The sequence below is a fragment of the Eufriesea mexicana genome, unplaced genomic scaffold, assembly GCF_001483705.2.
Source record: "Eufriesea mexicana isolate 0111107269 unplaced genomic scaffold, ASM148370v2 scaffold657, whole genome shotgun sequence".
Lineage (NCBI taxonomy): Eukaryota > Metazoa > Arthropoda > Insecta > Hymenoptera > Apidae > Eufriesea > Eufriesea mexicana.
The window spans coordinates 974391-987157 of record NW_016908821.1 but is presented as its reverse complement, the minus strand read 5'-3'; the positions used below and the strand labels follow the sequence as shown (position 1 = coordinate 987157).

Below are 12767 nucleotides of genomic sequence, written 5' to 3'. Positions count from 1 at the left end.
AGTATTTAAAAATTTGTTATGATCTTTGAAGATAATAATTTTTTTCTTATTGGATACAATATAAAAATTATAAATTACGACGAAATATGGGAATTCGATAACTTTATGGAAAAATTAAATTAATATTGCCGCCACGTCAGCGTCAGGACGGCCATCTCGCGGAAGTGCTACTGGAGTAACACGACGCGATATTTTCCTTCTAGTTACAGTGTATGCTTTTCATTGGGTTCCTCAATACGCACTTGCTGTAACTTTAGAATTTTTATATCCAGAACAATGCAACGAGCTATTCTAACAATTTCTCGAAATATGGCTTCGCTGAGGTATAAACGAAAGTTTTTCATGAAGATATTTAATACAATTAATATAAATTTCTTGTTTTACATAGTTTGATTCGACCCGGCTTTTGCACGATATTTGCACAGAACACAAAAGTAACAATCGTGGCATTTTATTTTTTCTTTATATCTCTGTTTACAATATGTGAAATGAAATACTGTTCTAGATGATTCAGATTAATATTGTGTTAAAGAATTGTGACAATTTCGTAGAATGTTAATAAATTTCACGTGCATGTACTTATGTAATAGTTCTAAAATTGAGAGTTATGGAACATTAAATATAGTATTTTTGTTTAATTGTTTTCTATTTAACTTTAACAGATTTAAGCTTAAAATGTACTAAATTTTCTATTAATATTCTATATATAGGTATTTATTGCATAGATGCTATAAATAAATATTGTGTATTTTTAACTATTGCTGCTGCGTCATAGTTTTCTTTTGGCAGAGTTAATCATTGAAAGAAACTAATTAAAGTACATTTGTTTGATCATTGTAGCCAAGTAAGAATGGTTGGTGAACGTGGATCTGGAGCTGGTAAAGGAGGTGGTGGTGGTGGATCTATTCGAGATGCTGGTGGATCCTTTGGAAAAATGGAAGCGGCTCATGAAGATCAGTATTTCTATAATCTGGTTAGTAATCTGTTTTTTTTTAGATTTTTATGATCTTAACCCCATTGTATTCCTAACCTAACTTCTAAATTATGTGACTAAATGTGGCATGTTATCAATTGTAGAGATTTAATCTGAAATGTTATATTTTGATCGTAGCAAAAAGAACAACTTCAAAAGCTTAAAGAGGATCTCCATGATGAGATTTCCTTTCACGAAGAACAAATCAAGCGTCACCAAGAAGCTATAAACCGTAACAAAAAAAGAATCACAGATATGACTCAGGAATAAAAAGATACACTTAACGATATATTTCTATTTTTTAAGCGTGATGTTATTCCTCCTAATGCTGTAACTGTTATATTACTATTAATAGTAATTATAGTAGTCATTTATGTATGTTCATACCTTTTTTTCAAGCTACAAAATATTATATACAAATATGATATAAAATTATATAAATAGAATAAAAAAAATGACAAATTATTTAATTTTTTGTACTTGTACAATACTAGAACTCATTTATACATCTTAAATGAACTAGTATCAATACAAATCGATTATTTCGATTATTTTGTGATAGCGTTTTTATTCAAATGTTTCACTGTCCATGACAGAAAGTTGCAAAATTTCTGTTCCGTTCAATTTCATGAGCGATTTTTTTTTTTCGTAAAATTCATGATATTAATAAATATCGAAAACAATGTTTCGGTGCATCGTACGAAGGTTGTCTGCTGAAGCAAATGGGTAAGTACAATTAGTTAATAGATTTCTCGTGCAACTACAACTATTTTGATCTTTTCTCGGTTATGTTAATTTTCTAAAATAATGTTACAATTTGCTTTTTGCAACAGTTCTAGGTATTTCACAAGATGGTACAGTGATTCCAATAAAAATAGGACTTCAAACGATGATATTGCATTTGAAGCTGAATATTATTACAAACAGGTAATATTTTCAATAACTTATACAGTTATAGAAACGAAAAATAACTATTGTTTATTTTTCAGGATAAAGAATTATTAGAAATGTTAAAGCAAAAAATGCAGGAAGAAGTGAAGTGCTTGCAAGATGAAGTTACAACGTTGCGTAATAAAATTGAAGAATATAATCGTACTATTAACGAAAATTTACGATTTCTGAAAGGTCTGGAGAAAGATTTAACAGCTAGTGATAAAAAATAGACAAAGCAGTTCATTATAATCTTTGTTATTAAGTAAAATTATGAAACATGTTACAATTGCGAAAAGGTTAATGTAACAAAAATTTTTATAATTTATAATTAAACTTTTATGATTAAACAATCTTCCGACGATAAATGCAGTAGTTATTCTTCCAATTTATATTTTAGAAATAGCATTTACATAAAATTAATATTTAAAAATGAAACTCACCATAATAGTATCCCCATTGCACTATTTTCCCGCCCATTATTCTTTCCGCATCGTTATCAATTTTTAAAATTCTTTGTTTTAACTTTGTTAAACAGAAAAGATAACAAAATATAATTATTTAGTTATATTGCACACTATTAATAACACCTCACTTTGATAGTCTATTTGTAAAAATAATGTTTATCAATTTCATTTTTAAATTACATTTTAAAACTTCCATTTTGAACAACTGTCATTTGCACCAACACTTATACACTTATATGATGTGTATAAGTGTATATGTAATAATACTTATTATTAATTTATATAAGAAATCATATAAATAATAATCAATAATTTATATCGCGTTGTATTAAATTATTATTTTATATATAATTATATTTACATTAACAAAACTATTTACAAGAGAATCGTTTAATAAATTCAAATTGTTCGCGCAGTATCCGAATCCTACTCAAGAATAGTGCCTATAGTGGCCACCGGGTGACGCTGACTTTCATTCAAGATGGTGGTGGCTCCGCGATGTAAGTGACCGATCGACGCGCCCTCAGTGTCTCGCGGTTCATCGATCAGTGTGGTGTGTGTCGCGTTGTTGCTCCGGTGGATTTTTTTGTGGTTTGTTCCTGCTTGGGACGTACGCGTATTTTTTTCGTTTGGTTTTCTTGAGTCGACGCGGTGATCACTCAAGGGGCTCTTGAACGGGCCCAGCGGCAAAAACAGAGGAAAGATGCAACCGAGGATATACTGGATTCTGATCAGTACGGCCGTCATTCTCGCGGGATGCAACGCCGCTACAGAGGTGAGTACGATTGCTTTCATAGCCTTCTTTCTCTCTTCTGTCACTCCTTTGACGATCGTTCGATCGCCTTTTTCGTCGTGTCGCGTTGTCGCTTGGCAAGTTTCACCTTGAAACGGTATCTCGTCCACGAATTCGTCGAACGCGCGTTTTAAGGAGTTTTCGAACACGCTGCGTGTTTCTCTTGTTTCGTCAGGCGTTTCTTCGAAATGCCTTCGGTTATAAAATTTCCATGCTGAAGCATCGTATACATCGTGTATCGATGCGTCGCATTCTCGCACGTATCCTTAGCTTCATGCACGTCCGAATCCTAAACAGCGGCCGCACGACGCGGTCGTTGTTTACGCTTCATTGCCAATTGCACGAATTTGTTTACTCGATATATCGTGGCGTGTTTGGAGCAGACAGGACACCTTCGTTCCGTTCTCGATACGATCGTCTTTTTCGAATTGATTCTCAGAAGACGCGGTACCTTACGAGGCATTTTTGCCTCGCGTAATTGCATAATATGGTAAATCACGGTAAATTACACGCCCCTACGTGGTGCGTGCCGCGAATCTATTATTTCGAAACTCTTACTCTATCACGGGAGCGAAGTATCTCGCTCCGATATCCGATGTTACGACAACATCGGAATTCTTATACAACCGTCGTACACCTGGCCGAACATTATGCGATGCTTCTTTTTTCTCGCGCCATACAACATCGTACCATCGCTGGACCGTTGTTTATGTTCGCTCGCTCGCTCGGTGGTCGGGATATCGGAGCACGCGGCTCAAAAACGTGAGACGCAGAATATTCTGTCCGGCGACGTTGACCAGTAATTCGAGACGTTGCCACCGCCAGACCCACGCGCATTTTTTGCCCGCTACTCGCGGAGTCTCTCAACTACAATTCGCGTGACCGTAGCGGCGGTGGCGACGGAAATAAACTGCCCTTCGATGAAGTATTTATCGACTGTTGAAAAGTGTCAAAAAGCATACGACTGACCTGCGTATGCACTTACCATTCGATCGATATTTATTATCGACCAAGTATCGTACTTTATATTTTCTTTCATTTTCTTTACATTTTCTTTCTTTCGTTTCTTTTTCTTTTAATGAATGGTAATTGCGAATGGCTCGAATGTCGAAATAAATGTAGGATCGGTGGAAAAATTGATGGCGGAAAATGCGTTAATTTATAAGTGCAGTCGATATTTATTATCGACCAAGTATCGTACTTTATATCTCCTTTCGTTTTCTTTACATTTTCTTTCTTTCGTTTCTTTTTCTTTTAATGAATGGTAATTGCGAATGGCTCGAGTTTTAGAATGAATGTAGCATCGATGGAAAAATTGATGGCGAAAAGTGCGTCGATTTATGACGGAAAAGGTTCGCGGAAATTAATCGAATTCGTTCTACTTAATTATCGTGTGTAAACAATAAAACCTCGGTTCTCGGTCATCATCGGAACGAAAGTTTTCAAGCTTTTTGCCTTCTAGCTCGTTCGGACCGCACGTATACACACGCGTATAATTCGCTGGAATTAATATCGGCCTTTATTTACGCAGCGTTACGTGTATTATTACTTAAAGGTATTACCGTGTTGACGGCAAACAGTGCGTTACCGACTGAAATCTCGGGGGTCCGGTAAATCCCCTGATATATTCGATTCGCGTGCATGGTCTATGGCTTTTTGAAGCGGAATTTTCAGAGCAAAGTGCTTCGAATTATTTTCATGGTATTAAACATAATTCATGCGATATCCGAGAGAGGAAAGTTTGGTATTATACGATACGCAGTTAGGTTAATCCGAACGGTTCTTGCGAACCGCCTTAAGCCTGTAAAAGCGAACGTTTACTCGATACAAGCGTGGGTTTTATATTTGCTCCGTGTTTGTTAATTCACCGAGCATTGTTTTATAACTTTCATGCGTATTCTGCGTACGTAGGCGGCCATTATCGTACAAGATAACTTTTTCATGAAAATAGCCCACTGCGTATATCGAAGTGCAGGTCGTTGAGCTTAAAGGTTGCGACCTTTTTCGTTTTACAATATTTCATATCAAATTCTCAACTTTCTACAGTTCTATTTTTTCAATTCAAAAAATATAAATAAATTTCTGCAATTTATAATACCAAATAAAATTAGTGGTATTATAAAATACGATATAAAATTTTTATTCTTTCTTTCCTAATATTTTCAATCCGCTTGATGCTTAAAATATTTATAGTAACAACAAAATTATGCGAATATCGTTGTTTTAATGTCCAATGAAAATGGTCCTTAAAATTTTCGTTTTCAAATTTTAATGGAAATGGCCTTTGAAATTTTCATTTTTTAGTTGTACAAAAATAGGTAAAGTGTATATATCAGAAGTATTCTTACGTCTCGGGTCTTTTATATCAACTGCAAGCCCGTTTCACGTGGAAGAGAAACAGAAATCGAACCGGAAGGTTGGAAACGGTCGCGGAAGAACGATGCCTCTGCAGTTCCGTTGGTTCGCCATTTCGCAAGGCCGTAACCTGTAGCACTTGTACGCTCGCTGTTCGACAAGATCCACTCGAACTTGGTCCACAACGTAATCCCATCGATGGCCCGTGTTGCTACATCGAGAACCAACGAATCAGATTTTCACGAGCCACCGTTATTTCATGGCAAACTTTGCACTGTCCGGTTCGTCTCCTTCTCTCTTTACTCTCTCGCACAAGTTTCGCAATAGCCACATATTGGTCGTTTGTAGTCTTTTCCGTGATCCTTATCTGTGATCCTGGTTACCTATCTTTGGGACAATCGAGGGATTGTGTTTTGGGTTAGGTTAGGTTCTTTGAAATTTGTACTTCCGAGTGATTTATGGTGGACGTGTATTTCGTCAATTGGGATGAAATTATCGTCGTGGTCGTGATCGTCGTGGTGAAATTATGAGAATGTAGAATGAGGTATGAGATGAGTTCAGTGTGTAGAAATTGAGGTTAGAAATGGTTGCTTTATGGGGAACTCGATTTTTATTTTTGGGGATGGTCAGTATTCGTGTATGTATTCTTTTGTAGTGTAAATGTGATTATGAACGATAGTAATGTTTGTAGGATGGGAATTGTTTAGAGGTGGAGTGTTTTCTAGACAATGGGTTGTGTTTGTCAGGCCCAATGGGTCTGTTTGGACGGTAAATTTGTTCGCTTATCGCGATATCTCTTTGCCCAAACAGACCTCGTATTGATAACGCGTTAACGTAGGTAATTCGAAGTTCCAAGTTACTTTTGTATTCATCAACCACTGATATTCTTTTCTCAGGGACGTTTTACTCCGATACCTAAAGGCTCGTAAATTTCGCCAGGTATTTCACAAGACAAACACGTAACGTCAATTGAACGCAACACTTTAATAATTCATTGACCACCTCAGATGATAGTAATAGTATAGATACATAGCACACATCCAGTTTGCGCTACATGTATTCGACTGTACCATCAATCTCCACGGGAACAACCTACCAGAAGTTCCTTCCTGCACTCAGAATTGTTACAAATTTAGCAGTGTGCGCAAACTATAACATTGATTCATGAATTTTGCATCGATTGCATTCAGTGATGATTAAATACCTTCGTTTCGAACCTCAAACCTCTTTGAATCTAACATAAATCGTTCCAAAACTAATTCAAATGACAAATTTTGTGTCTTGTATAAGATATGACATTTTGCTATACGAATCTTCTAGCAGCTCAACCCATAGGTGACTAGAATCCTTGTTTTCACACCTCAAACTTTGCTAAAATCTAACCCAAACCACCCCAAACGTAATTCAAACATCAAATTTTATGTTGCGTACAAAATATAACATCTTGCTGCATGAATTCTCGAACAACTATGTTTGAAGTCAACTAAAACCTTGGTTTTCAAACCTCAAATCTTGCTAAGCCTAACCCAAACTCTCTCAAAGTATCACAAACCTACCCAAACTCAATTCAAACTTCGAAATTTGTGTCATGTACAAGATATACTATCTTATTCCTCGAAAGTTGCATCAGGTCAACTCAAAAGTGACTAGAATCCTCGTTTTCACGTCTCAAACCTTCCTAAGCTTGACCCAAAGTCTTCCAAATCATCTCAAACCTATCCAAATCTAACTAAAACCTCAAATAATAGGTGTTATGTATATGATATAATATCTTATTCCATGAATGTTCCATCAACTGAACCCAAAGCTGATTGGAACTCTCGTTTTCACATCTTAACCTTCCCAAACCTAACTCAAACCGTCTCAAACTATCTCAAACTAATACTTACCCTACTTCTTCTCATTGACAAACCACCAATCACCCAATCTTCCACCTGAAAAACCTTCAATCCATCGCGATCGCTCCACTCTCGCCAATCGGCCTGTTCAAACATCAGCAAACGCCCGGCATCAGGTCGTTGATCGATGATCGAGCGTCTAATGTAATTAGGGAACATTGTGCGGGCGGGACGTGACGGCAAGAAGCCCTAAGAGCCCTCGCGTCGGCCATTTTCCATTGTCCTTGCCAGGTATTGTCCTGCCGCGTCGGTATTCCAGGCGCGGAGATCGGCTGACGCGGAACAGTCCCTAAGAATCGGCTGAAAGCCTGCCTGGGGGACACAATGACCCGGTTCCTCCGTTTCTGGGCGATCCGCGAAATTCGTGACTCATGTCTGCCGGGGAACAGCCGAGGGTCAGGCCTCTGGCTGTTCTTAGGGGAACAGAGCTCGTTAGGGGTCTGCGAAAGCCACATGGCGGCGTTTGCACGTCGCCATACCTACCCTAACTTGCGTTCCCTGCATGATATCCTAGCGACTGTTAGGGATCAGCCTGATGAACCGTGTATTCACGCCTGGTCGTGCGTCTGGGGTAGTTGGGATGTTTTCTTCTCGGTGTTCCTCCTTTGTTCTCCTATATTACACGGTGTATTCGAGTGGCCAGGAAGGGGGAATCAATTCGTTGGAATTAATCGTTTCTACGAACGATATCTCTGCTGATGGCGACGCTATGTTGTGTATTCGATGGTCAAGATGAGATATCTCGCGTGTCATCCCGTTTGGCTAGGATATTTCTTTGCAGAGAGGGTTTAGGGATGTGGGGTGCGGTTGGTCGACCTTCTTTCCGAGTACTCTTTATTATGTTCGTTTAGTACTTCACGTTAGGAGGAGATTAACACATTTTCTACGTCACGAGGCCGTAAACTTGGCGAACCTGGAGACCAATTAGTGTCCCGAGAGGACACGCTTAAGATATATCATAAATTGCAGACTATAACTGCGAGCTTAAATATTATAAAAATATCCTCAAGAGATCTCAACCCCGTGTAAAGTTAGGGAAATTTTGTGACCCTGGAAATAAACCCTGTATTACACATCTTAAACTTCTGAGCATCGAGTCTTCTCATTGGGATTTCATTAAATTGCATCTTTTGTTTCACGAGTATATTTCACAATGCAATTTGTGAACTAAAATTTTCTGAAGCTATAATTCACAGTTCTTCCTCTCAACCATAGTTACAGTTATATAATTTCCCAAGATATGGGACTTAAAATGTATCAGAAATTACAGGCCCGAGGATTCTATAGCAGGTCAAGTAAATATTATGCAACTGTTCGTGATATTAATTGACTATTCGTTCAACATTTTTGGAAATCAGTTGTCAGAAGAATACAGCCAGGAAAAAATGATAAAATTCTCAGGTGGTGGAGGTAATTTCGAGAAATGTCGGCGTCTGGAAGCATGGAGGAAACGCGAATGAAACCAGAAGAAATGGCACTCGATGGCCGTCATAAATCGCTTAAAGGGCGACCAGCATCGAACCTAGTTTTCCAATTGCGACCCACCCTTAATTTAACCGGCGTAAGAGGAACGTTTTAAAGGCCTGCGGTGTTGGACCCGGTTGAAATATCACCGGCAATAATCCCGCTGTCTTCGCGCGTTGGAAACGCGACCTGCGTGTCGGCCATTAAGAGGCGCGGAGAAGGGACAGCTTATAAATATTCGTATCGTATCGCCGCGTGCCCGTTGCGTAACCGCGTTGGATGGAAAAAGAAATCTCGACTCGGTTGCTCTGGTTGCTGCAATCCTGAGATCGAGCCACCGTCTCGTTTTCGTTTAGGTATTAAGTTCTGTGCTACAGAGTTACGTCTATCACGTAGTTTGCCTGCAACTGCTATCTCTGGGTCCGTGTTGAGTCATCGTGTCGTGTCGTTTGGATGACGATTCCTTTTTTCATTTATCATTTACTTTGCTTCTCACGAGATGTTTATTTCTGAGTTGTTAGTTGAATGGAATTTTTTTTTTTTTTTGAGGAATGGAAGATTTTTTTTAGAGATATCTGAGTTTTATGTAATTTATTTTCTTGCGTGTTGTTTAGGAGAAATTTTTATTTATGGGTTATTAGTTGAATGAAAATTATTTTTTGGGGGGTGGGAGATTTTTGAGAGATATTTGAGTTTCGTGTAATTTATTTTCTTTTATTTTTGTGTCGTACAGTGTGATGTTTAGGAGAGATTGTTATTTATGAGTTAATAATTGATTGAGAATTATTTTTTGGGGGAAGGGGGAGATTTTTGAGAGATATTTGAGCTTGATGTAATTTTCTTTTATTTTTATTTTTATATTGGGAACTTTTTGGTTTTATCATTGCTCTATCCATTCATCATTTTAGAATTGCTATAGAAATTGTATGACCAGTGAATAGGTTAATTCTATGTCTCTAGTACTCTGTGGATGGCTATACACAGTACTGTATTGTCAATTGTTAATATCCCTAGCGATATCCCTATCCATTGATCAGTAGGATATTTTAGGTTTTTGGTGTTTTTATATTTGAGCCGTTCACTATACAAATGGATTAACTCCACTTTTAGAAAAATCTTAAATTTAACTGTCAAAGCATTTGGTATAGTCATAACTACATTATTTCATTGCATTTCTCCACTTTTTGTTTTATGGAGTTAATCAATTTGTGCAGTGAACGACTCATTTTTATATGTAGGAGAGAAAGATTGTCTTATTATTGGAATAAAATAACAGAAATATTTTAATATTACAGAATACTTTAAGTTTTGGAGTTTAATTCGGAATTTGAATTAATTACCTTTTTGGGGGGTTTTTGTATTATGGCTATTAGATTATTTAATCGAGTATGTTAATAATGGTTGTTACATTTTGGTCCAATAATCGCTTACTTGATAAATTGCAACATATTGTTCGATTTAATTGCTACCTCCAGTTTAATTTTTCTCGTGGAAATTGCTGTAACGTTGAAGATTCTCGTAATTGGTAATTTTAGAAGCTCGATGATCGAAATGTAACGATATAGAACGAATATGAACGCGAATAATCAGTAATATAATAACGGACATGTAATAATTGAATCGAAAACTGCAGTTTAATTTTGTAGCATCGATCCTCCGCCTGGAATATGGAAAAATATACTACTACATCGGAGTCTCATAAATTCAGCGTAACGAATCATTGTATTACATCATCAGTTAATGAAATATTCATTTTACCTTTGTTACCATTCCTCCTTATTTCTTTATTTCGAATATTATCGAAAGATTTCGTTGTAAACCTTTCAACGCGATATTTATATTCATTTTTACGCGTTATTTATGTGTTTCGTGCAAATAGAATAATTAAGAGAGTTATTTATTCTCTACCAATCATAATCATCCATTTAACATGATATTTATATTTATTAACTTGTATTACCATTGTTATTGTACAGCATGGTCACTGAAAAATTGAGGACTATGAGAAAGTCATAACTCGTTCATTTTAAATTACAGGAAAATTATGGTCATTCGAGAAATCTCGTTTTTCATTTATAATACTGAAAGAAATTTATTAAATATATTCCCAAATAAAATAAAAAATTAAAAAGACACGTGTTTGCAAAAGTCGTTTTTGTTTTATACTAGTCGGTCTTTCAGTGACCACCCTGTATATGCTATTATTGAATAATTCCCAAATAAAATAAAAATTTAAAGAAACACGTGTTTGCAAAAGTCGTTTTTGTTTTATATTAGTCAGTCTTTCAGTGACCACCCTGTATATGCTATTATTGAATAATTCCCAAATAAAATAAAAAATTAAAGAGACACGTGTTTGCAAAAGTCGTTTTTGTTTTATATTAATCAGTCTTTCAGTGACCACCCTGTATATACTATTCCTCTGTTTGTTAATTTATTTTGTATAATTTTACCTGTGAAAATCAGATCGACTTATCGTTGTCCCAATTTTCTATTTCCTCTAACACATTTTCGCTCCCGTCCGGGATGCTAATGCTGTTCAAACAATTTTCATATTCCATCTCTTTGTTTACCTTGCTTTGTTGCATGGAAATTGTGTATCGAAGTTATTCTGCCCGATAATTCTTCTCTATGACGCTCGAGTATCGAGCTGTCCAGTCATTTGCCAATTTATTCTTCCCTTTTTCACCTATTTCCATTCTGCTCTTCGATTCCATGGCCCGACACGAATTTTTGATTAAAATTGTTAATTTCTTTTTGTTAGTTTCCTCTTTATTGCCTTGGATCATTGTTTGGTATGTCGAATTATACAATATTACATTTTCTTTTTTTTTTCTTTTTTTTCTTTCGATTTAACCCCGTGAACTTGATATTTCCACCATTTTGGGACACCTGTATAATTTAACTCGACGTTTCCAGATTGGTTTCCGAATCGACACGTTTCGTGAATTAGGTATAAAATTTAACGAAGATAGGGTCTGTCGAAGATTAATTTCAATTTTTATTTTAATTTCAAAACGCAGGGTTGGATCATTTGGTACAGATTATGTATGATTTTTAAATTATGTTTCAAACCTAGGGGTTGACCCTTGGTTATTTATTAAATAGGGTTCGCAACCCCGATAATAACGAGTCCTCTGTTTTTGTCTTTTACCCCCGTGTGCTAGGGGTAGTTTTACTTATTGTGCTCGGTAAATTAAGACCCACGATGAATCATGGGCGCTTTGCGTTTTAAATACTTTTGGGAATAGAAGGTTTGAGCTGCGAAAAATATTATTCGGTGCGAATACTTTTTTCCTGCATATATAAATATCAAAGTGAAAATATTACGCAGTTATTATCGTGCAATATTGCATGCCATTTTCTGCAAATATTATTATGTATTATTGCACAATTTTTGCTGCATGCATAAATATTTAAATAAAAATATTGTTATGCGTTATTGCATACCATTTGGGGAAAATATTATTATGCATTATTGCACATTTTCTGGTGCATGTAGAAATATTAAAAGAAAATTATGCAATGGAGTTATTATCGTACAATATTGCATGCCATTTATTCCAAACATTATTATGTATCATTGCACATTTTTTGGCGCAGATATAAGTATTACAGTAAAAATACTATTATATGTTATTATACACCATTTAGGGAAAATATTATTAAATATTATTGCACATTTTTTGGTGCAAATATAAATATTACAGTAAAAATACTATTATATGTTATTATACATCATTTAGGTCAAATATTATTAAATATTATTGCACATATTTTGGTGCGAATATAAATATTACAGTAAAAATATTATTATACATTATTGCACACCATTTAGGGCGAATATATACTATAACAGTGTAGAAATACAATATCGAAATAAAAAT

At 35.8% G+C, this 12767-nt stretch overlaps 3 protein-coding genes across 3 annotated transcripts in view; all 3 read left to right on the top strand.

Moving 5' to 3' along the window:
* Nucleotides 1-218: 218 nt before the first annotated feature.
* LOC108546325 (ATPase inhibitor mai-2, mitochondrial) lies at nucleotides 219-1391 on the top strand. Its single transcript, XM_017898339.1, has 3 exons — nucleotides 219-323; nucleotides 841-973; nucleotides 1112-1391. The coding sequence occupies exons 1-3, from the start codon at nucleotides 277-279 to the stop codon at nucleotides 1241-1243; spliced, it is 312 nt and encodes a 103-aa protein (XP_017753828.1). The 5' UTR covers nucleotides 219-276; the 3' UTR covers nucleotides 1244-1391.
* Nucleotides 1392-1655: 264 nt separating this feature from the next.
* LOC108546265 (uncharacterized) lies at nucleotides 1656-2136 on the top strand. The gene is made up of 3 exons (XM_017898253.1): nucleotides 1656-1699; nucleotides 1807-1900; nucleotides 1963-2136. The coding sequence occupies exons 1-3, from the start codon at nucleotides 1656-1658 to the stop codon at nucleotides 2134-2136; spliced, it is 312 nt and encodes a 103-aa protein (XP_017753742.1).
* A 772-nt stretch (nucleotides 2137-2908) lies between these two features.
* Nucleotides 2909-12767, top strand: part of Sdc (Syndecan) — a 238794-nt gene continuing 228935 nt past the window's right edge. Inside the window, exon 1 of the mRNA XM_017898381.1 lies at nucleotides 2909-3145. Coding sequence (XP_017753870.1) covers nucleotides 3074-3145 — 72 coding nt within the window. The 5' untranslated portion in view covers nucleotides 2909-3073. The remainder of the gene's footprint in view (nucleotides 3146-12767) is intronic.

Coding starts and splice junctions, on each gene's coding strand:
- LOC108546325 (XM_017898339.1), top strand. CDS start 277: ATGCAACGAGCTATTCTAACAATTTCTCGAAATATGGCTTCGCTGAG. Junction 324..840: donor CGAAATATGGCTTCGCTGAG/GTATAAACGAAA, acceptor TGATCATTGTAG/CCAAGTAAGAATGGTTGGTG. Junction 974..1,111: donor ATCAGTATTTCTATAATCTG/GTTAGTAATCTG, acceptor TTTTGATCGTAG/CAAAAAGAACAACTTCAAAA.
- LOC108546265 (XM_017898253.1), top strand. CDS start 1,656: ATGTTTCGGTGCATCGTACGAAGGTTGTCTGCTGAAGCAAATGG. Junction 1,700..1,806: donor TTGTCTGCTGAAGCAAATGG/GTAAGTACAATT, acceptor TTTTTGCAACAG/TTCTAGGTATTTCACAAGAT. Junction 1,901..1,962: donor CTGAATATTATTACAAACAG/GTAATATTTTCA, acceptor TTTATTTTTCAG/GATAAAGAATTATTAGAAAT.